Source organism: Aspergillus wentii (genome assembly GCF_001890725.1).
Source record: "Aspergillus wentii DTO 134E9 unplaced genomic scaffold ASPWEscaffold_3, whole genome shotgun sequence".
Lineage (NCBI taxonomy): Eukaryota > Fungi > Ascomycota > Eurotiomycetes > Eurotiales > Aspergillaceae > Aspergillus > Aspergillus wentii.
In genome coordinates, this window is record NW_024467834.1 from 3,057,121 (window position 1) to 3,079,348 (window position 22,228).

General features: G+C 49.0%; 7 protein-coding genes across 7 annotated transcripts; 4 read left to right on the top strand and 3 right to left on the bottom strand.

The window, feature by feature from the left end:
• The first annotated feature begins 11 nt into the window (after nt 1-11).
• ubaA (E1 ubiquitin-activating protein ubaA) lies at nt 12-5,995 on the top strand. The gene is made up of 11 exons (XM_040829639.1): nt 12-500; nt 572-660; nt 717-802; nt 862-3,649; nt 3,715-3,849; nt 3,934-4,016; nt 4,105-4,277; nt 4,348-4,516; nt 4,584-4,670; nt 4,741-4,919; nt 4,982-5,995. The coding sequence occupies exons 1-11, from the start codon at nt 495-497 to the stop codon at nt 5,564-5,566; spliced, it is 4,380 nt and encodes a 1,459-aa protein (XP_040691158.1). The 5' UTR covers nt 12-494; the 3' UTR covers nt 5,567-5,995.
• A 73-nt stretch (nt 5,996-6,068) lies between these two features.
• ASPWEDRAFT_153469 (calcium-binding mitochondrial carrier protein) lies at nt 6,069-8,768 on the bottom strand. Its single transcript, XM_040829640.1, has 8 exons — nt 8,409-8,768; nt 8,251-8,331; nt 7,957-8,164; nt 7,275-7,894; nt 7,164-7,225; nt 6,997-7,100; nt 6,911-6,943; nt 6,069-6,856 (listed from the first exon to the last, which is right to left on the bottom strand). Exons 1-8 carry the CDS (start codon nt 8,536-8,538, stop codon nt 6,337-6,339), a joined length of 1,758 nt encoding a protein of 585 aa, XP_040691159.1. The 5' UTR covers nt 8,539-8,768; the 3' UTR covers nt 6,069-6,336.
• A 181-nt stretch (nt 8,769-8,949) lies between these two features.
• Nucleotides 8,950-10,610, top strand: ssn8 (cyclin-dependent protein serine/threonine kinase regulator SSN8). The gene is made up of 3 exons (XM_040831913.1): nt 8,950-9,317; nt 9,376-9,585; nt 9,640-10,610. Exons 1-3 carry the CDS (start codon nt 9,158-9,160, stop codon nt 10,176-10,178), a joined length of 909 nt encoding a protein of 302 aa, XP_040691160.1. The 5' UTR covers nt 8,950-9,157; the 3' UTR covers nt 10,179-10,610.
• Nucleotides 10,611-14,105: 3,495 nt separating this feature from the next.
• On the top strand, nt 14,106-14,763 carry ASPWEDRAFT_26865 (DUF4452 domain-containing protein; the record flags this gene model as incomplete). The annotated part of the gene is made up of 2 exons (XM_040832910.1): nt 14,106-14,393; nt 14,449-14,763. 2 exons carry the CDS (start codon nt 14,106-14,108, stop codon nt 14,761-14,763), a joined length of 603 nt encoding a protein of 200 aa, XP_040691161.1.
• Nucleotides 14,764-16,043: 1,280 nt separating this feature from the next.
• Nucleotides 16,044-17,653, top strand: ASPWEDRAFT_39180 (uncharacterized protein). Its single transcript, XM_040835050.1, has 4 exons — nt 16,044-16,296; nt 16,351-16,695; nt 16,763-17,298; nt 17,351-17,653. Exons 1-4 carry the CDS (start codon nt 16,049-16,051, stop codon nt 17,518-17,520), a joined length of 1,299 nt encoding a protein of 432 aa, XP_040691162.1. The 5' UTR covers nt 16,044-16,048; the 3' UTR covers nt 17,521-17,653.
• Nucleotides 17,654-18,433: 780 nt separating this feature from the next.
• Nucleotides 18,434-20,765, bottom strand: ASPWEDRAFT_170959 (acetoacetyl-CoA synthase; the record flags this gene model as incomplete). The annotated part of the gene is made up of 6 exons (XM_040830702.1): nt 18,434-18,595; nt 18,657-18,997; nt 19,064-19,518; nt 19,581-20,299; nt 20,352-20,600; nt 20,655-20,765. The coding sequence occupies 6 exons, from the start codon at nt 20,763-20,765 to the stop codon at nt 18,434-18,436; spliced, it is 2,037 nt and encodes a 678-aa protein (XP_040691163.1).
• A 380-nt stretch (nt 20,766-21,145) lies between these two features.
• ASPWEDRAFT_108363 (2,4,5-trihydroxytoluene oxygenase) lies at nt 21,146-22,219 on the bottom strand (the record flags this gene model as incomplete). The annotated part of the gene is made up of 3 exons (XM_040827983.1): nt 21,146-21,628; nt 21,695-21,935; nt 21,987-22,219. Coding segments are annotated over 3 exons (957 nt in total), but the record flags the coding sequence as incomplete, so codon positions are not given.
• Between the last annotated feature and the right edge of the window lie 9 nt (nt 22,220-22,228).

The following is a 22,228-nucleotide window of genomic DNA, read 5'->3' on the forward strand; positions in this document are numbered from 1 at the left end:
GTCGGTCTGTTCCATTGCTGGTCCTTTGTTGGTCGATGCCGTTCCGCGGGGCTGTGGCCAATCAGAGCACGCGCTGTGCTGAGTCACCCGCTTGCAGCTGTCCCTCTTACGTCGCTGACTGAGAGGTTTCCAACATCTGTCGCTTTCTCTCTAATTCTCCATCGTTTTCTCTATTGCTTTGCCATTTCTTCTTGCCTCTGAAAATATCATCTTTACCTGGACCTTTCCCTCTCCTTCTAAGGTCCTGTATAGTCATCTTTATCTATCTACGCCTAACCGCATTTCGGGTACTTGACCGCTCCTACCCCTCTTGAGTCTGCACTGAAAGCTGTAGACATTAACTTAACTTGGTGGAAAGTCTTGCTCGGAGGCAAGACTTTCGCTTGCAGTCTTTCACCATTCCTTCCGATATTCCCGTTCGTGAGGCTGCGAAGCTGGGAAAGCGAAGAGCGTCTAGCGAGGAAACAGCAGCTCCACCGGATAAAAAGAAGATCATGACGGTAGGTTTGATCGCTAGCTATCCAGATTTTTCCGACTATCTTATCGGTTTCCTCTCGCTGACAAGCTCCAGGACTCCAAAATGCAGGTCGACAACCCACAGGAGGCTGTGGAGATGATCAAGCAGGGAGAGATTGACGAGTCTTTGTACAGTCGACAACTGTGGGTGCTCCTTGCCACGGCTTATAAATCCATCAACTCATACTGACTGCCGGTAGCTATGTCCTTGGCCATGAAGCCATGAAGCGCATGGGATCGTCGAATGTCCTCGTCGTCGGTTTGAAGGGTCTGGGTGTTGAAATTGGTAAGTTCAACGCCTTTAAACATACTTACTGATGGCTTCTCTAACATTCGTTTTTCAAGCTAAAAACATCGCCCTTGCCGGTGTTAAGTCACTCACTCTTTACGATCCTGCCCCCGTCGCTATATCAGATCTATCATCCCAATTCTTCCTCCAGCCTCAAGACGTTGGCAAGCCCCGCGCCGAAGTAACTGCTCCGAGAGTCGCCGAATTAAACTCATATGTCCCTGTCACAGTCCACGAGGGTGGAAGTCTCGTGAATGACCTCGAGCAGCTCAAGCGCTACCAGGCCGTGGTTCTTACTCTGACACCTTTGAAGGAACAGCTCGCAATCGCCGATTTTTGCCACAAGAACGGCATCTACCTTACCGTAACCGACACTTTCGGTCTTTTTGGATACCTTTTTAATGACTTTGGAAAGAACTTTACCGTGGGAGATGCCACAGGTGAAGAGGCTGTGAGTGGTATTGTAGCCGATGTTGCCGAGGACGGTCTGGTCTCCGCTCTCGATGAAACTAGACATGGTCTGGAAGATGGAGACTTCGTGACCTTCACCGAGATTAAGGGCATGGAAGGCTTGAACGGTTGCGCCCCTCGCAAGGTTACCGTCAAGGGCCCTTACACTTTCTCTATTGGAGATGTCTCCGGTCTGGGGTCGTACCAGGGTGGTGGTATCTTCAACCAGGTCAAGATGCCTAAATTTGTTGATTTCCAGTCACTCAATGAGCAGCTTAACAAGCCTGAACTTATGATTTCCGACTTTGCCAAGTTTGACCGGCCACAGCAGTTGCACATTGGTGTCCAGGCACTTCACAAGTTTGCGGAAGCCCACGATGGCCAACTTCCTCGCCCTCATTCTGATAGCGACGCCCAAGAAGTAATCAAGATTGCCAATGACCTTGCCTCAAGTCTGGAAGACAAGGTGGAATTGGATGAGAAGGTCATCAAAGAGCTGAGTTACCAAGCTCGTGGTGATCTGAACCCCTTGGCTGCTTTCTTTGGTGGTATTGCGGCACAGGAAGTTCTCAAGGCTGTCTCCGGCAAATTCAACCCCGTCCACCAATGGCTCTACGTCGACTCGTTGGAATCGCTTCCCGCATCTGTTCCTCGATCCGAAGAAAACTGCAAGCCTATTGGCAGCCGCTATGATGGTCAAATAGCCGTCTTTGGCAAGGACTTCCAGGATAAGATTGCCAATGTTACCCAGTTCCTTGTTGGCGCAGGAGCTATTGGCTGTGAAACCTTGAAGAACTGGGCGATGATGGGCTTGGGAACCGGTCCCAAAGGAAAGATCTTTGTCACCGATATGGACCAGATCGAGAAGAGCAACCTGAACAGACAGTTTTTGTTCCGTACCAAGGATGTTGGCAGACTCAAGAGTGAGTGTGCCTCTGCTGCGGTTCAGGCTATGAATCCCGAGTTGGATGATAAGATTGTCACGCTGCGTGACCGCGTTGGACAAGACACCGAGCACATCTTCAACGAGGAGTTCTGGCAAGGCCTGGATGGAGTCACCAATGCCCTGGACAACGTCGATGCAAGAACATACGTCGATCGCCGCTGCGTCTTCTTCCGGAAGCCCCTACTCGAGAGTGGAACTCTTGGTACCAAGGGTAACACCCAGGTTGTTCTGCCACACATCACCGAGTCCTATTCGAGCTCCCAAGACCCCCCAGAGAAATCCTTCCCAATGTGCACATTGAAGAGTTTCCCTAACCGAATCGAGCACACTATCGCCTGGTCTAGAGATCTTTTCCAGACATTCTTCGTTGGGCCTCCGGAGGCTGTCAACATGTACCTTTCTCAGCCCAACTACATCGAGCAGACCCTTAAGCAAGCTGGTAATGAAAAGCAGACTTTGGAGCATCTGCGTGACTTCTTGGTGACCGAAAAGCCATTGACCTTCGATGACTGCATTATCTGGGCCCGTCATCAATTTGAGGCACAGTACAACAATGCAATTCAACAGCTACTCCACAACTTCCCCCGGGACTCGAAGACATCCTCGGGCCAGCCGTTCTGGTCTGGACCTAAGCGTGCCCCGACCCCATTGAAGTTCGATAGCTCAAGCCCCACACACATTGGCTTCATCGTCGCTGGCGCGAACCTCCATGCTTTCAACTATGGAATTAAGAACCCTGGTGCGGACAAGGAGTACTACAGGAAGGTTGTGGACAACATGATCATTCCCGAATTCACACCCAGCTCCAGCGTCAAGATCCAGGCGGATGATAACGAACCTGACCCGAACGCTCAGGCAGGAGGATCCTCCTCCTTTGACGATGGTCAAGAGATCCAGCGCCTTGTCGCTTCTCTTCCGTCGCCCAAGTCTCTTGCCGGTTTCCGTCTGAACCCTGTTGAGTTCGAAAAGGATGACGACACTAACCACCACATCGACTTCATTACCGCGGCCAGTAACCTGCGTGCCGAGAACTATGACATCCCCTTGGCCGACCGACACAAGACTAAATTCATTGCTGGCAAGATTATCCCTGCCATTGCTACAACCACTGCACTGGTTACCGGCCTTGTTGCCCTTGAGCTGTACAAGATCATCGATGGCAAGGATGACATTGAGCAGTATAAGAATGGCTTCATAAACATTGCCCTCCCATTCCTTGGCTTCAGTGAGCCTATCGCTAGTCCCAAGGGCAAATATGCCGGTAAGGATGGTGAAGTTACAATCGACCAACTCTGGGATCGCTTTGAGGTGGACGACATTCCCCTCCAAGACTTCCTCAAGCACTTCGCAGACAAGGGCTTGGAGATTAGCATGGTCAGCTCTGGAGTCAGCCTGCTATACGCCAGCTTCTACCCTCCGTCTAAGGTTAAGGACCGTCTCCCCATGCCGTATGTACACCCAAGCAACCCGTAGTGTCTCATTGATGAAACTAAAACTAATATTCTCTGTCTAGTATGAGCAAGCTGGTTGAGCACATCAGCAAGAAACCCGTTCCAGACCACCAGAAGAACATAATTTTCGAAGTGACGGCCGAGGACACGACCGAGGAAGACGTTGAGATTCCTTACGTGATGGTGAAGCTGAGGAAGTAGGCCGAGTATACAAAATTCCCCATGAATGATAGAAATTGTCCTTCTTTGGCAATATGTTTTACGTGCTAGATTAGTATGAGCAATTTATCTCTGGATGCAAAATTCCATGTTCTGAATAATATCGCATCAGTGTTGAATCATCATCGCAATTGCTTTGTCAGGCGTTATGCGATCAATCCGTAAGCAACGTCATTTGGCTCCCCGCACCCAAAGGCCATGCAACGCTTCCCCTCTTATCATAATTATTTAAGACCAACGCCACTGCCCGTCACTACGCTCCCTTATGTTCTCTCTATTCCTTCGAACTCAGACACTCTCCCAACGTCTGTTAAATCCTAGAATTATCACTGCGGGGTTCCTTAGCTCAACTTCCAGAAGCTCCGTTCTCTCCGCAAAAATCCCTTTTTCAACACGCAGCATGGCGGTAAGCAGCTGTCCTCCAATTTCGGTTGTTGAACCGTCCTTCTAATACGTTTCGCTTTCCTATCAAACAGACTGGCAATTCCGGAAAGATCACCGACTGGGTGAATCCCAACGATAGGTCGGGCGAATTCAAGCGACAACAGTCGGTTTTCCGAAACTGGATCTCCAGAGAAGCTGGCGCGGAATTCCCTCCGGAAAAGGGCCGCTATCATCTCTACGTCTCATATGCCTGTCCATGGGGTGAGGATTCTTCTGTGCTTTATGTCTCTAGGGAAACAATTGCTAACGTATGGGTTCTTCTGCATAGCGCACCGAACGTTGATCACGCGAAAGCTCAAGGGTCTTGAAGACTTCATCTCATTTACATCTGTGCATTGGCATTTGGGAGAGAATGGTACGGCATCCATATACAACAGGACTTATCTTATGATGGCGGGAAATGATTGCTAATGCTCCAACTATAGGATGGCGCTTTGCAACACCCGACGAGAAACTGCCTGGGGAAAATACCACGCCGGACCCTTTGCATCCTGAATTCACCCACCTTCGTCAAATTTACTTTTCGAACGATCCGGAATACACTGGACGATTCACGGTCCCGGTGCTCTTCGATAAGAAAACTGGTCGGATCGTGAGCAATGAGGTACGTTAATGATCTCAGACGTAAGCGTGGTTACGTTACTGACGCATCCAACTTAATACCAGAGCGCCGAAATCATCCGCATGCTCTACTATGAATTCGACGATCTTCTTCCCGAGCAGTACAAAAAGGTCGACCTCTTCCCTCTGGCACTTCGTTCAAGCATCGAATCTTCCAACGAGTGGATCTACAACGATGTCAACAACGGCGTCTACAAATCCGGATTCGCCACGACCCAAGAGGCCTACGAGAAAGCTGTGAAGACGCTCTTCTCGTCCCTTGACAAGATCGAAGCTCATCTTTCCGCTCCAAAGAGCTCTGACTCGCCGTTCTTCTTCGACTCGAACGTCACCGAAGCAGACATCCGGCTCTTCACGACCATCATCCGCTTCGACCCCGTCTATGTGCAGCACTTCAAGTGCAACATTCGTGACATCCGATCGGGCTACCCGGCCCTGCACAACTGGCTTCGTCGGCTGTATTGGGATATTCCTGCATTCCGGGAGACTACGGATTTCGAGCACATCAAGAAACATTACACGAAGAGCCATAAGCAGATCAACCCATTCAGCATCACTCCCGTCGGGCCGACTCCAGATATTCTTCCCAAGGACGAAGAGGTGAGAGCAGTCTCTGGGGGAAGAAAGTAGTATTTCTTTTTCCGTTGAATTTATTCAGAAAACTTTAATTGATACTTTCTAATGCTTTTCATTGACATCTGTATACATCATCGCTGTAATGAGATTAATATTATACTGTACAGTATATTGACAATGACAAGCCACGCTCAGCAGTGAAAACCAAAGACAGGTTGTAACCCCATATGTACGTGTAATTCAAGAAGTATGGTCATTATAATAATGCTCATATGTTGATTTATAAATGCTGTGAAGCAAGGGTCTTTTGATACATTTCAAATAACAGTTTGGGGGAATCCTCCAGTATACAGAAAGTTGAAAACAAAATGCAAAAAGATGCCATAGTATAAACAAACTCCACAGCATGCATTCCCACATGGCTCATGCCAGTGTGGTTAGTTAGTATGTAAACCATCATGATCCCAATTGATTGAGCAGATGAGGTGGGCAGTGGTCTCACTTCATGTTATGAGCCAGTAAATAAAAATGAATGCCATGAGAAACAAAAAAAATAAAATATGCAGCAAGCTATCAAAAAAAAAAATAAAAATAAAACATAGCATGCGAAAAAAAGGAAATCTATCGATTTCCACCCAAGGAAAATAACTGTGCCATACATGGCAGTGGGCTTTGTGGGTATCTTGACAAAAATATTCTAACAATCAAATGAAATGGGAAATCTTCGGCAGTGTACAGCGGCGGCAATAAACTGATTTCTTGCGGTGAAAGCCTGATCAGGTGGGGGATGAATGAGCCCGATAATGAAAAGCTCCTTTGGGATTTTATTTCAGGCCAAGCATTCGTTTCGAGTTCTCATACACGACGTAGCTGATGGATACTGCCGGCGCAACTTTGAGGAGGTTCGGTGTGAGTCCTTTGTAGAGACCACGAGGGCCTTCAGACTGCAGGGTTCTGCGGGCCACATCACCAATACCGCTATATGTAGCAGGGTGGAGTTTAGTGCCTTGGGCCTGCAGTCTTGTTCGGAGGACATTCAATGGGTAAACAACAGAAGCACTCGTTGCCCCACTAATAGCTCCAATAGCTCCTGTAGTGAAGTTGCTGAGAGGAGCATCGTCCTCGTGACAATGGTTAAGGCGAGCTTTGCGGGCGAGAAGCGTTCGTTTAAGATTTTCAAAAGTAGTCAGGTCGATAGCAGCGTATGGGAACATTCCAACAAGTCCAAGGGGCAGGCCACGGAAGAAGGCGTAGAGGCCATTCGCCTTCCACATCTTTCCAGCCGTGGCCGCGATAAGCCGGGTGCCTTTCAAACCACCTTCAACGGTCTCGCATTGCATTCGACTATCATGATGATGAGCTGTGATATCCCAGAATAGAGTCGAGGACAATACTTACAACTTCAAGGTATCAATGGGATAAGCGAAACATCTGTCGCCACGTTAGATACGATATGTCCAATCAGAGAACGCAACATAACATACTGGGCCACCATTCCACCACACCCTCCGGACAAGAACTGCGATGTTGGCAGAAGGCGCTTAGGGTCATTGTGTCCTTCAAGTCGAGCAAACATACGTTTTGCAGACTGGGTAAAGTCAGTGCCACGCATTCACAGAATATCCACATTGAGAAATATTGGACGACCAACCTCATAAGCTCCGAACTTGATAGCTGATTCGGGCATGACCTTGACCACATTCAATCCATTTCCTGGCCTCGTCAATAGGAATGCTTCCGACAGTGATGCACTAAAACGAACCTGCAAATAGACTCCGAATTCCACCAGCGCGCCAAAGCTCTTTAATCGCACCGGTGAGCGTTCTTGATGCATTGCCTGCGGCTTGTAATGGGGCGCCGTCCTTCGCCGCGCGAACTGCTGCCGTCTGCACACCGGACTGGGCAATGAGATAGACCTTGAGACGATCCAAAGGTGCGGTGGCCGTCCGCGATACGACGCCTGCAATCCCGCCCGCAATAAAATAACCTAATTGAGGAGTGTTTTCCGTCAACTTCTGTTCATAATATCGGAAAGACATCCACATGGCGACAGTCCTAGGTATGGGTAGCCACTCCAGCTCGGGTTCACTATCTAATGAAACAGAAGCATTGTTAAGTGCAGCAGCCGACTCTGAGATCCCAGCGGATTCCGCATGGGCTAGTGGGATGAGGGCTGCCAAGGCATGCACTGGGAAAATATTGTACAAAAGGTTCTTGAGAGCCAAGATATAACGTTTAGGAAACGAGTGGTCTGTACCTAAACCCTGCAGATCGTTGATGTGGACATCTCCTTCCGGGTTCAGATTGCCCGTGGCCGTATAGTATGACAGAACGGCGTGAAGGTCGGATGACGAATAAGCGGGGAGGAAGAGCAGGAAATCCCTTGAAACGATCAATCATTAGAAACATCCAGAAAGTTTCACCTGACCGCCAAGGTGTCTCACCTCCACTCCGCATAGGAGATGACCCCATCCTTATTCGTATCCACGTCCTTGAAGAAGTCGTCTAGTTTTGCGGTCGAGACGGTCATCCCGGACTTGGCGAAAGCAGCCTGCAGCTCGCTTTTATCGATTTCTCCGTTATGGTCGCGGTCGATGCTCTGGAAAAGATCCCATAACCCAGCCTCGGTATGGTTGACAAAGGCTCGGAACTCTGGTAACCATTAGGTCGGTTCAAAGAAAGAAAAGGTCGGGTAGCGCTGGCAAGATAGTTGAAGAACGGAATGCGTGCGACCTTACCGGAGTAATCAATGTGTCCATCACCGTTGGTATCGACCGCTCGCAGTATATTTTGCAACATATCATCGGCATTTTTGAGAGCTGGAGGGAAGTGGAAAAACAGTCAGCCGCCGCAAAGAGGCACGAGATCGGGTCATGGAATCAAAGCGGCTGCTCACGATGATCAATCCTCTTGAGGCCCTTCTTTAAACCATTGAGATCAATCTGGCCCTCCTTCTGGGCATCCAGGGTTTCCCAGAGTTTCGCAACCCGTTGGTCGCGTTCATCTTTCGACTCGCCGTTTGCCATATTCGAGATAAATTTGTTACCGGGCACCCGTCATTATTTTTTTTTTTTCAGGGAGGGGTCACGGTTCAGGGATTGGGCGTATCCCTGTCGTAGTAAGGAAGAATAAGTCGAGTATAATGAGCGTTTTGCATCGAAACCGAGAATGTTCAATAGTTATGAAGACAACAACATGCCGTTCCGATCATGTCTCCCGATGGTCCATGAGAAATCAAGCGGCAATGATTGCTTGCCTTCCACTCTTGACGCCATGGACCGGAACAAACCCAGCCTCCGGCCCAGCGCTCACGGGATCAGAGGGCCCAGCCCTACTATGCCTCTTTGGGAAGGTCCCAGGTCACCTGTCTGGATACCTCGACGGCGATGGATATATCAAGTTGCACCGTCCCATGCACAGAGAACTGTTGATGGCGGCTCGAGACAAAGGGTGATGATGATTCTGTCTTGTTCTAATCAGGGTGAGTTGTTATGTCGTGGGTAGGATAGCTGGATGGCGTTACTGACCCACACGGTTGTCCTCAGAATGATTGGATTACTGGCTCTACAACACCATCAACAAAGACTATGAACAGCTTATCCTGACATTTGAGCCAAGCTTTTTCTATCATAAAATACATGTGCTATGGCTGCCAACTACTGGGTTTCGACTCAACGTCGACATTGGCTCTTCTCGAGAGAGAGTTTGGCCGATGTCCGTGAGAAACAAAAAGAAAAGGACAAGGTTGCGCATTCACAGTTTCCTTTGCCGGATCAAAGGCTACTGAATATTTACTTTGGACAGCGTGAGTTATATGCCCTTGTCGTCGTTCTGGTGCTGGAGAGCGAAGCTAACAGCAACAGAACTCACAAGGCTCGGCAAGAGAATGTCGACAAGACAACAAGCTCTTGCCACTGCCCAGGTATATATCAAGAGATTTTACACCAAGAATGATATCAGGCATACAAACCCGTACCTTGTTCTGACCACTGCGTTCTATCTTGCGTGCAAGATGGAAGAAAGCCCTCAACATATTCGGTTTGTTGTTGGTGAAGCGCGTGGTCTTTGGCCAGGTATGGATATAGACAGCATTTGCCCCGTGTGGATCTATCACTCACCTTTGACAGACTTCATTACTCCCGACGTTGCAAAGATAGGCGAATGCGAGTTTGCTTTGATATCAGAGATGAATTCACAGCTTATCGTGCATCACCCATATCGAACGCTGTCAGAGCTTCAACCGGAGCTAGCTCTTACATCGGATGAAATGGCACTGGCTTGGTCAGTGATCAATGACCATTATCTGACCGATTTACCATTGCTATATCCGCCTCATGTCATCGCTGTCATGGCCATCATCGTGGCTGTCGTCTTCAAGCCAAGCCAGACAAGCTTCCACGGGTCCGCAACACCATCCTTGGCGGGAGCGATGAGAGAAGGTGGTGTGAATATCCTTGCCGCATTGGGGGATAAGAATGGTTCCGGACCTCCTCCCAGAATCCAAAAGCTCATTGGATGGCTTGCGGAAAGCGAAGTCGACATCAAAGCCGTGATCGAGTGTACTCAGGAGCTGGTATCACTGTATGAAGTGTGGGAGCAATACAGTGAGAAGCACTGTAAGGAACTCCTTGGGAGAATGGTGAAGAGCAAAAATCTTGACAAGTAAAGTCAATGCTGCTTTGTTTATGATGTAAGGGATAGTGTTGAGTCATTTGTGCATACTGGCGTTTGGTTTACATTTAAGCATCAAGGTTCAATTTGTCATATCATTCCAATTTCCGATCAATATTTGAGTATTATCAGATTTTATGAGACTAGCTTGACATGAAAGCCCTGTCTAGACCTGGTATGCAATTGCGTCAACATCCCCATATTCTTTCCGACAAGAAAGTCAACCTTATATAACATCGACACTTAAAAATCAACAACAAAAACAAGCTCGAATTAAGTTTACCCTAGAATCCAAGAAACACAAACAAGCAAGTCCTGTATGATGTATGTACTCCATATGTACTATCCTGTGCTCCATACTCCAAAATGTATGTGTACTGTACGCATACCTCACCCTTGCCTACATGTCAAGGAATGTACGAAATACATGCATACAGAAATCAGCCGGGGTTGCCTTATTCGTATTACAGTATACAATAATACAAAACATACCTACCATCTGGATCTCAGAGAGATCAAAAAAATGGAGAATGAGATATGAGATACGAGATATACAGGTTTTCTGCAGAGTGCCAGATAGATAAACTGAGATATTGACTCGGAAGTCAACGTCATGCATGCTAGACATTGTGTCGGAGGGAAAAGACGGAGTAAAAACATGGGTTAATTGCGTCAAGGGCGGCAATAACAGGCCTAGACTAGAGGTGTTTTGAATCCCTTGCTTCATTGTTGTTGTTGTTGTTTTCTGGGGCTGTGTACGACATGCGTATGTGTGCATGAGATGAGTATTATTTTGTTTTGCATGCTGCTTTAGGATATATACATATTGTCTGGGATATAGAGTGTGAATACGGAGTAAACGAGGACTAGATAGTATGAGTAGACAGATGAGATCAAGTGTAACTGTCTATTAGCAGTCTGCTAGTAGAAATACCAGATAGCAACAGGGGCTGAAACAATAATCACACACTCAAGGTCTGATATATATTATCGCCATCCATGACGCAGTCAGACCTTCACAGATCTGATATCTCACATCCACATCCCACTGCCTGGTCTGCAAGGCAATCAATCCTGCGAACCGCATGTTGCTTCCTCGCCATGGGGCTCACGAATCCGATAACGTCCGCTGTGGTTTTCCGGTAATCTGATATTACCCAGATCAGGCTGCATGAGAGAACTTGCAGTAAGTTTGTTCCAGGTCATGGTTAGGCTTCCATGCGTTGATATTCGAGGCCTGGCTGGGTTGAGGACCATATGGTGCTGTTGGGGCTGTCGAGTAGATCACCTGGAACTTTCTTGTACTTATGAGGTCTTAATTGCATGTAATGTAAACATCATCAGTGCTGAGATGTCATATAATGCCTAATTCGAACTTGTTAATACCATGTTGGGTGCTGAGGGTACTCCTGTGATGCATACCATTTCTAACATTCCATTTTCGTCACAATCAAGGATAAGGCGATATAAATTAAGACGATATGTTGCAGGCTGGCTAGAATATGGGATACATTAACCGGCAATTGTACAGTATGAAGAGTGCCATCCGCACGAGGCTGTTATCTGGCCTCATGATAGCCTGTTGGGGTCCAAATAGCCTCGTAGTGATTGCCGGCGAGTAACACCCGATGTCGTCGGTAGATCAGGCTACCATCTTCTGCAGGGACTTGATAGACAGGCACAAGGCCAGGGCTGCAGCTTCGCGAATATGGCTGTGCTAGATTACAGTTCTGAGCTTTAGGACCTGTCTGGTGCTTATTTATGCTTATTCCATTGTTCTGCGCTGGCACTGAGTCAGCGCAGTGAAGCTGAAGGATTTACAGTATCGCCAAGCTAGTACTCGACTCAGCAAAGGGTCCTAGAGCTGGATAAGAAACACCTGTCATTTCATATTCATCATCCCAATATCCAGTGGGTTCTTGGATGATGTGAGTATATTTGACATCCCCACTATATGATCATAGTATCTGACAACATCTACTCCATATAGTAGATCTGAGTACAAACTCCACTATGACTACTGTACATAGTACACAATATCTGACAAATATGCATCATCCACGAGAGGGGTAAGGATTAAACATAGTTTCAGGCTATTTTGATAACAAAAAGCGGTGAGATACAGATGCAGCATGGATCAGGAACAACGGATCAACAGATCAACAGATGACCGACTACCCAATTCTGCGATGTACAGGATTTGGATGCCTCATGCCACCCTGGATAGGCCCATGTGTCACCAGTCTGAGCTTCTGCAGACAAGCAGAGCGCATTGGACAATGGACTGTGCTTGTCGGGGAATCGGGTGTTCCAGGAGGCGCTCTTACGGCGTCTAGGTACTTGGGTATACACTGCACTGCAACCTACTCTACTATTACGTAGACAAATATAGATGCAATGCCACAGCGGACCTCATCCACAGCACAAGGTAGAGCTGCCTGATGATGAATTGGATTGTTACAGCAGTAATAATAAATGGAGAAGGTGGAGAGCAACCCTAAAACAGCACCTTTTTTGGTTCTTGGAAAACCGTCGAAGCCACGAAGACCTGCAGGATCTGCTGGTCATCACCAATAAATGGTTGGGACAGGTGGCACGGTTCATCTCCACCATGATGATGATACCGAAACAATACAGGTGCAAATCATACCCGCAGACGGTCAGCGCCAACGCATGCCTGCCTGTCGGAATTGGCAAGACAATCCTGCTCCGTGTTTCTCCAATGACAAATGGAGTCGATCTTATTAAGTTTCTCTCCTCATCATCACCATATCATCATCTCATTATTAGTCTGTTCTGGGACGATGAACACCTTGGAGACACCTCATCACCACACTATCATGATCATCATCCAATAGCCGGTAACATAAGGGGTCAACGGCCGTCTGCATCCATCCTCGAGGTCATAACTACCACGTATAAGCGGGTATCGTAACCAATACCGTCTCAGGCCTACTATGTGACGCTACCGGGCATCGGCCGACAGCCACTCCCTTAGATCAAGGTCCCATCGTGCAGGTCTGCCTCCCAATCCGGCCTAGTCCGTCGTTCCATAACGTCACTTATTACCACTAGGGAACCGCCGAATGTGTCCTTGAAATTCGCTGATTGGTCTGATTTTAAGAATGAATCCTTAATTCCCCACTTGCCCCACTCTTTCCCCCCTTCAAAAACCCCCTATTGGTGGTCGAGGATCCGGCCTTGCCACTGAGCAGCCGCCAGCGGAGTCCTGGTTGGGTCATTCCCCCCTCAAGGCTGGTGCGTGACCCCGTTAGTGCAGGAGGGGTGTAAGACTTTGCTGTAACCCTCTTACTGTACATGACGAGGGATAAGGGGGATGAGTCTGGCATGGGAAGGGCATTTACCATACCATACCGTCACAGCCTGCCCTTGCGGTGCCCCACCGACTTCCCACTGGCTCAGCCCCAGCAGCAAAAAAGCAGCACAGCAAAAAGCAGCAGCCAATCCGCGGCCACGCAAGCCCCTCTTTTCCTCTCGCCTCCGTCCGCTCCGGCTTTCCTCCTCTCCTCCTCTCTTCTTCTTCTTGCATTTCCCGGCCTCTTTTTCTGCTCTTTTTGTCCCGCCATATTCCTGTTGTTTTTCCCCATCCCACAACAACCTCTCCTCCACTATCCGCCAATTTCGTCTCTTCTTTCGCTCGAAAAAAAAAACCCTTTTCTTGTGTTATTTTTTACTTCACATCAGCTCTTGTCTTCTTATTACTTTACTTACTTTCCACTACTTGACTTTCTCCTGTCTCATATATCTCTTTTACTACTACTATATTTATTCTTCCCTTCCTTGCTCAGGATTTATTCAAGGTGCTGGTTTCTATCTGATTCACCTTGACCCTCGAGCCAGTTGCAAAAAAAAGTCACTGCTCCCCTACTGCTTATTGCTTTTATCATTCGCCACTTTCAATATGTCGACATTCTTCTACGGTCACCACCACCAGCAGCACCAGCACCCTCACCACGGGGCTGCTGCACACATGCAGGCTACCTCGAATAACCACCACGGCGGTCGCTCTAGACGAGGACCCAAGATGGCTGCTCAGAATGCCCAGCGTCAGTTTCGAGGTGTGAAGAGTATGAGGGAGCTCGCCGAGGCTCCTGCCGTGTCTGCTTTCCGTGCACGGTTTGAGGCTGGACGGTCGTTTGATCTGGATGACGATCTTGAGTTCTGCCCGGGACTCCTGACTGAGGATGATGTATGTATAGACGACGATCAGTGATCTCTGAAGGACGGTTATTGACATTATGCAGCTGCACTCTATTCATTCCGCTTCGTCCGATCGCTCCTCTCTTTCTAGCGGCTCTCCCGACACCTCTCCTCTTCAGCACCAGATCCAACCCGTCCAACAAGTCACCCCGTCCATCTCCTTGTCGCCTGCTTCTAGCAATTCATACGTTCAGCCCGGTGTCGCCGGTAATCTTAATCACATGAGCTACCAACAGCCCAACGCGGTTCGCACCCGAAAAGTCATTCCTATTGTCAACCCCAACACTGGAATGACTCTTACGAGCCCACCCACGTCCATCTCGCCGGCTATGATGCAGAACGCTCAGCGCCGATGGTAAGCACCTAGTCGGCCAAGCCACGCCAGGTGGCCTCCGACCATGGCGTGCTCTCTTTCTTTTTCGTCTGTCGCTTCACTCTTCTGCATCATCGGGCTCCCTAACCGCGGGTTATAATACTTTATTCGTTCTTTCGGCACGGCCATCGCATCTATTACGATTTATACCGAAACTTTTTTTGTTTCACGAGCGCAAGAAACATGAAAAAGATAAACCAGTGTTTTGTATATACACTATCTTCTGATGACGACACTTATATCTAGATTGTTTGCGATCCTTCTAGCTTGTTGCGAGCGACGGCGCGATTCGATTTCTCCTACTCTTTTGCATTATTCACTTCACCAACGATACCTTGTTTTATCTTTCGGTTAGGGAAATACTTTTTGTTTTTTTGGCCTGTGAGCCTGGCCGCGATGATGTATAGAAAGTGCGGTGGCTTGCTGTTTGCATGCCTATGGTTTCGGAGTTGCTTTTCTTTGGTGTGTCTTGACGACTGTGCCATATGTGATCGGCTTTCTGTTTCGAGCTTTCTTTGCCAACTTCTTGGGGTTATCTGTTTTTTATTTGGGTGGGCTGGAATTGTTATGTTTTTCAGGGATCTAGAAAGGCGGAAACGATATACGTCTGCATTGATTGGGCTCTTTTGAATTACCCGGACTGTTTGTGGTGCTTTTGGCTTTGTTACCCCCCGACTGTTTTGCTGCTTATTTTGTCTTTTTCTATTTTTCTTTCAGGATTCTTGTATAGGGTTGGGGTGACACGCGATACTCATTGCTCCTTGCCACGGGTCAAGTGGCTGGCTGGTTGGGTTTGATTGAGAAAAGTCTACGGACTGGATGCGGAGTTGATGTTTTGGGGGTCTCCTCGCATTTTTACTGCGATGCATAGACCATTTTGCACTAAAACTACTTTGTTTCATTGTTGCGTCGTTGGTCGACGATATATTTCGATTCGTTTATTGCTTCCGCGTTGACTCGTTCGGATATCTTTTCTCATTTTCTCCTGGGACTCCCGGAGAGTGATGCAGTGTATGATTTTTCTTCTGGTTCACTTCTTTCTTGGGCAATCTGTCATTCTCATCGTCTCCTTTGTCTATATGCCTTGGCTTAACTATGAGTATTATACATAGTTGTGAGATAGCAGGACAATTTGATCATTGTCATCCATTCTTCAACAGTTGCAATAGTAGACTACTTTAGCCAAGCCCGATTTGACATGTTTGTTTGGCCCCCTTTTCATCTGCCATCATCAGTTCACTCCGTCCATCTACACTCCATTCATCAACGAAATGCACAGAATCAGACCAAGACATATATCACGCACCCTCCACTCCCTCTCCCGAAAACCCCTCACCCTCCCTCCCCCAACTCTATTACCCCAACACGAACTCATCGACGAGGAGATCAGCCCCGGCTACAACCCCAAGACCTTCTACCCAGCAAACCCTGGAGATGTCCTCGCCGATCGCTACCAAATCCTCGTCAAGGTTGGCTGGGGGATGTCATCTACAGTCTGGTTTGCGCGTGATATGCGGGGGTATTCTCTATCTAAGTTACCTACTCATACTATCACGATGCTAACAAAGCATAGACACGAAGACGAACCAGAAAACGTCATAGCACTAAAGATAACCAACACCACCTCGCATGCAGCCGATGAACGCGAAATCGAAGACCACATTGCAACGACCGACGCATCGCATCGAGGTCGTTCGCTTTTCAGAACATACTCGGATTGTTTCGAGATTGCTGGCCCGGAAGGGAAACATGTGTGTCTGGCGTACGAGCCTATGAGAGAGCCGATGTGGCTGTTCAAGAAAAGGTTCAGGAATGGTGTTATCCCGCTTCCACTTGTTAAGACTTATGTTTATTTTCTGCTTGTGGCGTTGGATTATCTGCATGCTGGGTGTGGGGTTGTTCATACTGGTTTGTTTCTCTAATCCCGTCCGTTTAGAAATTGGCTGACTTTCGTTAGATTTGAAACTCGACAATATAATGCTCACCTTTGAGGATGCCGACGTACTAGGTGACTTTATGAATCACCATCTCGACCACCCGATGCAATACAAAATCGACTCCACCGGCAGACCAATATACCTCAGCCAGAACGACTTTGGACCCCTCCAGAAAGTGACCAGAAACATACCCAAACTCGTCGACTTTGGACTCTCCAACCGCCTCGACAGCCACGATGATTGGGGAATCCACCCTATCCAACCAGACCACTACCGTGCACCGGAGGTCATACTGGGCTGTGGGTGGAGGATGAGCGCTGATATATGGAATCTAGGCGTTCTTGTCTGGGAGATTATCGTGGGGAGGGGGTTATTCTGTCATGTCCATGATGGAAAAGGGTGTTATGATGCCAGGGCTCATCTTGGGGAGATGATAGCTTTGTTTGGGCTTCCTCCGATAGAGATGGTTACAAGATATCACTCGGCGAGGGGTTATAAATGGCGCAGTCCTATCAAACGGCAGGATGGTAAGGTCTGTGAAGATGCAGAGCAATATTTCGGTGGTCCATTCTTCTATAGGGATGGTATGTACCCATCTCGGGTAATATATATATTGACATGCTAACAAGGGTAAAGGCAACTTTCTACATTCGGATTTAATCCCCGATCGGAAGCTAGATACACTTCCCCTAGAAGAAGAGGAAAGAGAAAACTTCCTATCGTTTATCAAGATGACGCTTGCCTGGGTGCCAGAGGATCGGAAAACGGCGAGAGAATTGATGGAGCATCCATTTGTCCGACGGTAGCTTACAACTAGAGCCCCCTCGCCTGATATTCCATTAAAGTATTCTATATTATAATTTTAATTGATTACGGGCTGAATATAAAATATAAACCGCCAAAAATATTAAAAAAGACAAAAACATACAACAGCAGGGATTCGCTGGTGGTCACCCACCCAACTACTAACCTGTAGGCGTGTGGCTTAAGTACGGCTGAGCGGACGGGAAGCCCTGTTCTCCACACCCTGTGGTCGTATGTACTAGACACAACATAAAGGAGAACTATATAGGAAAAATGATAATAGTTTATAGGGGCAGTTACAATGGATCTACAGTTGATTCTTCTCTAGATAGTCATGCTACTACTGTTCAGTCCTTAATCGTCATCCTCTTCTGGGAGGATGACTTTGACCCTCTTCAAACCTTAATTTTCCAATGGCATCCTCAGTCAATGGTCTAATACATAAATATATATTAGCGTCGTCATCATTTAGTCGATGAAGAGCAGTCAAACTCATGTGAAATACATTGGAGAAAAGCTTGATTAAGTCTTACCTGATGACCTCCTCATGATGACCCTCAAATCCGTCAGGGTAAATTTAATAACGGCTTGCTGTTTAAGACTATTAGATTGGCTTTAAGATAGACTAGGCATGCATACCTTTCTGTCAGACATGTCGGTCTGGACCATAGGGAAGTGAACTGTGTGTAGAGATGAGTTGTAGATATCATCAGGTCTATTTATAACTGAAGGTCCACACAGTAACAAATTATGTGAGGGGGTGCAAAGTTGGCCATTACAGTGAATGAGAGGACTACTGGATTACGCAAATCCCATGTTTATGTGCTAATTTGCGGCCCTTTCAATATCTTTTTACATATACAGGCCCAATAAACACGCGCTGAGCCTCTGTAGGTGCATACATTCCTATCTACTTCAGAGCTTACTTTCCCCCGCGGTAACCAACCGCTTATCCTCAGCGAACCGATAATAATACTCCAGACACCCCGGATTGAGAAGCGTGCCGGACGGCTTGATCCGCTTCCCTGAGACGATCTGTTTGACGGGGAGTTCCACCTTCTTTCCATTGACGGTGACCTAACAGTGAATCGTTAGAGCTCACCACCTACTCGGTCACAAGTCTGGATCAGGTACGTACCGGAATTTCAGCCGTCTCAAAGATAAAGCTCGGAACATGCCGGCTGCTCAGTTTCTGGCGAATGGCGCCCTTCACCCGGGCAACTAATCCCGGGGTGAAATTGACCCCGGCCTTCAATAAGAGGAATAGCATCACCCGCTCATCTGTGTCTTGGGGTCGTCGCTGACCGACACAGATCGAGTCCGTGATCTCATTAGGGAATTCGGCGTCTAGGACCTGGTAGATCTCCGACGATCCGAAGCGCACCCCGGATGGGTTCAGGACACCGTCTGCTCGACCGTGGAAGAATAGTTGGCGGGTGACGGGGTGGATGGAAACAAAGTCCCCGTGCGTCCAGACATCTGGGTCATAATTCCTGTGAGTAAGGAAGAGAATGCTGCGATGGGAAGGTGGAGAATGAAACGTACTGTCAAATCGAGCAAAATAGGCATCATGATACCGTTTCGGCCCATCTGGACCCCAGAAACAAGCAGGCATGTTAGGGAAAGGAGCGGTGGCTACCAGCTCCCCGGCGTTCCCGATCGCCACAGACCTTCCCTTTGCGCCGGCGCCTTCGATACTGGCATCGTAGACATCCACCGGAATCCCGAGACTCATTCCCGCGCAGCCACCCACGTGAACGGGGAGGAGGGAGTTGCCCACTCCAAAGCACCCGGCCAGATCGGTTCCTCCGGAGATGTTATTCAAACGCACGTGGGGTGGGAAGCCCTGGTCGTAGAACCACTCGAACAGAGCGTCGGGGAGCACCATCCCCGTGCTGGTCACCACTTTTAACGAACTCAAGTCGGCGATCTGTCGCGGGGAAATGTTTGCGCGTTGAAGCTCATACATGTAGCGTGGGGATGTGCCGAAATGAGTTACCCTGGGAGAGGTTAGATATGTCAGCTCTTTGTTGGGAAATACAGTACATATCATATCGCTTACCGCTGTTGCTCTGCAAGCCGAATCAACGATTCAAGCCGCGGCATAAACGGACTGCCATCATAAAGTACAACCCGGGACCCGAACAAAAGGCTTTGAATAGCAGAGAGATACATAATCCAGCCGGTGGTGGTGTACTGCAGCACCGTACTGGACTCATCCAGCTCTGAATGCAAGTGCCCTTCCTTATACGCATTGACGAGCACCCCGCCGACTGAATGCGCAATGCACTTGGGCTGACCGGTGGTGCCCGATGAGTATACGATCAAAAAGGGATCGCAGAAGGGCATGCGTGTAAACTCCAGCCGGTCATCGGTGGATTTGGCTAAGAAATCACCCAGCAGCTGCGCCTGGGGTATCTGGCTGATCTGCAATGGCCGGGAAGCAAAGCGCGGCTGGGAGACCACGCCACGGAATTCCTGCACAGAACGCATTCCGTCCACGACCGCCCCCATCTTCGATCGCAGGTCGATCGTCTTGCCATTATACACGGCCTGGTCGTCCATGAACAAGAACCGAGGCTTGATTTGGACCAGCCGGTCCAGGATCCCCTTGACGCCCATGTCCGTCGAGCTGGAAGAGAACAGGGTTCCCAGCGCCGTCGAAGCGAGGAACACGAGCAGCGTGTCAATGCTATTACTCGCACAGACGGCGATGCGATCGCCCTTCCGCACCCCGTTGGCCTTCATGGCCTGGAGCAACCGTCCGGTGCGGGTTCGGAGCTCCCCCCACGTCAGAGACACGGGGGGGGGGGTCGAAGAGGCTCTCACGGACCTCAACCACAGCAATCTTCGCATCTTCCTTCCCTCGTGTGCAGGGGCCGTTGGGGCTGGCTGAGAATAATAGGTTCTCGGCAAAGTTCAGCCGGACGCCGGTGAACCAGTGGGGGATGCTGTCCATTCGGGCCGATTGATTCACCACGGTGGTATAACTTCCCTCGTGAAGGAGATTGAAGTTCTTCCAGCAGAAATCCCAAAAGGTCACTGGCTGTGTGATGGAGAAATCGTATAGATCATGGTATCCCTACCGACCACTCCTTAGTTTGGTGAAGGCTCTTCGGCCATCTGGTTCACTGACCTTGAACTGTTTCCCAACGTGCTGCTCGAGAGCCCTTCGGAAGCGTCCCATGTAGGTGGACTCTGGATCCGAATGCTTCCAGAGCATGCGTGGAGTGTCTTGGGCCGCCATTACCTGAGTGAGATTGAAGGAGGGGACTAGTTGGTGCTCTGGAAAGAGGAAACCTCTGGGATGGCCGGGTTACGCTATTATATGGGGAGGGCCCGGGATATACACCATATACCTCGGGTAAGCGTCCGTGCCATTGCGGCCCGCATCACGGATAGCTCCCACACCGTGGGGCTAATATCATAATATGGGGCATAATCGCGCTGTTCAAGGTCATATGCATGAACTCCTCGAACTAGGTCTAGATCTGGGTGTGCCTCGGGGATAAAACATGTGGCCTCGTCCGCATCGGCCTTACCATATGTGTAGCGTACTACGGAGAACGGCGTTAGAGAGCCCATAGAAAATCAATTTCCTCCTATAAACTCATCTCCCACCATACATTACTCCAGAAACGCGGCAGGAACTTTAGGCCCCCAAATCGCCAACGAATCCGGCCCTGCAGGCACATATCCAATGGGCGTCTCGGCATTCACCAAGTCGCCATCGGCGTAGTGTTCGACCATATTGCCCGAGATATCCCACCAGTAATCGAAGATCTGAGATCCCAGCACATGACGACCTACTCCCCAGGCCGGCCGACACCCCTTCTCGACCAGCCACTGGTGGCCGAGCTGCTGCGAGTCGTAGTCATGGACCTCGAAAGAGCAATGGTGCCCGTGCGAGGTCTTTGGATTGGCGCCGAGGAAGAACGCGTGGTGGTCTACGGGCTCCTGTCCCAGATCCAGATGCAGGAACACCGTGACGGGGATTCGCTGACCATCTTGTTCGATGTAGACCACGTCGGTGGGCACGATGTTGAAGGTGGACGTGTAGAACTGCAATTGAGACTCGAAATCCTGCGTGGAAAGGCCAAAGTGACCCAACTGAAGGGCAGAGTTAGCTCTCTTGTATCCCTGCGATATCTCCCTCTCGAGAGCCCGGTTTCTTACCTTGTAAACTGCAGCTGGTCCAGGTTTAAACTGATTGAACTGTCTTACACGCGGCTTCTCGCTCGGGAAGCTCAGAACTGTCTTCTCCTGTTTTGGCTGTTCGCGGGAAGAATTGATGGGCCCCTGGTCATAGATCACGTTGAAGGGGAATCCATCGGGGTCGGTGATTGTCACCATGGAGCCAGCCCCTGGGGCATCCGCTAGCTTTCGCACGGGACCGGCGTTGGGTAAAGCCGCTGCTCTGGGGCCTGATTAATATAGGGCATTGCTTGTCAGACGCTCAGTTGCGTACCGTTGGAAGTCTCCTAGACTGTCTGCTTCGAAAGCGCCCCCCAGGAACTTGCGGGGACCCTTTTGCGTATAATACACGTAGTGATCGGGGCCGTATCCGCGGTGCCAGATCTGTTTGTCGGTCTGGTGCGCCACCTGAAGGCCAAAGTCCAGCAGGAACTGATGGATCTCCTGTAGGTTGGGGTGTTGGTAGCGGACGTGTGATAGCTTCTTGAGATTGATACGGGCATCCGGGCACACCAA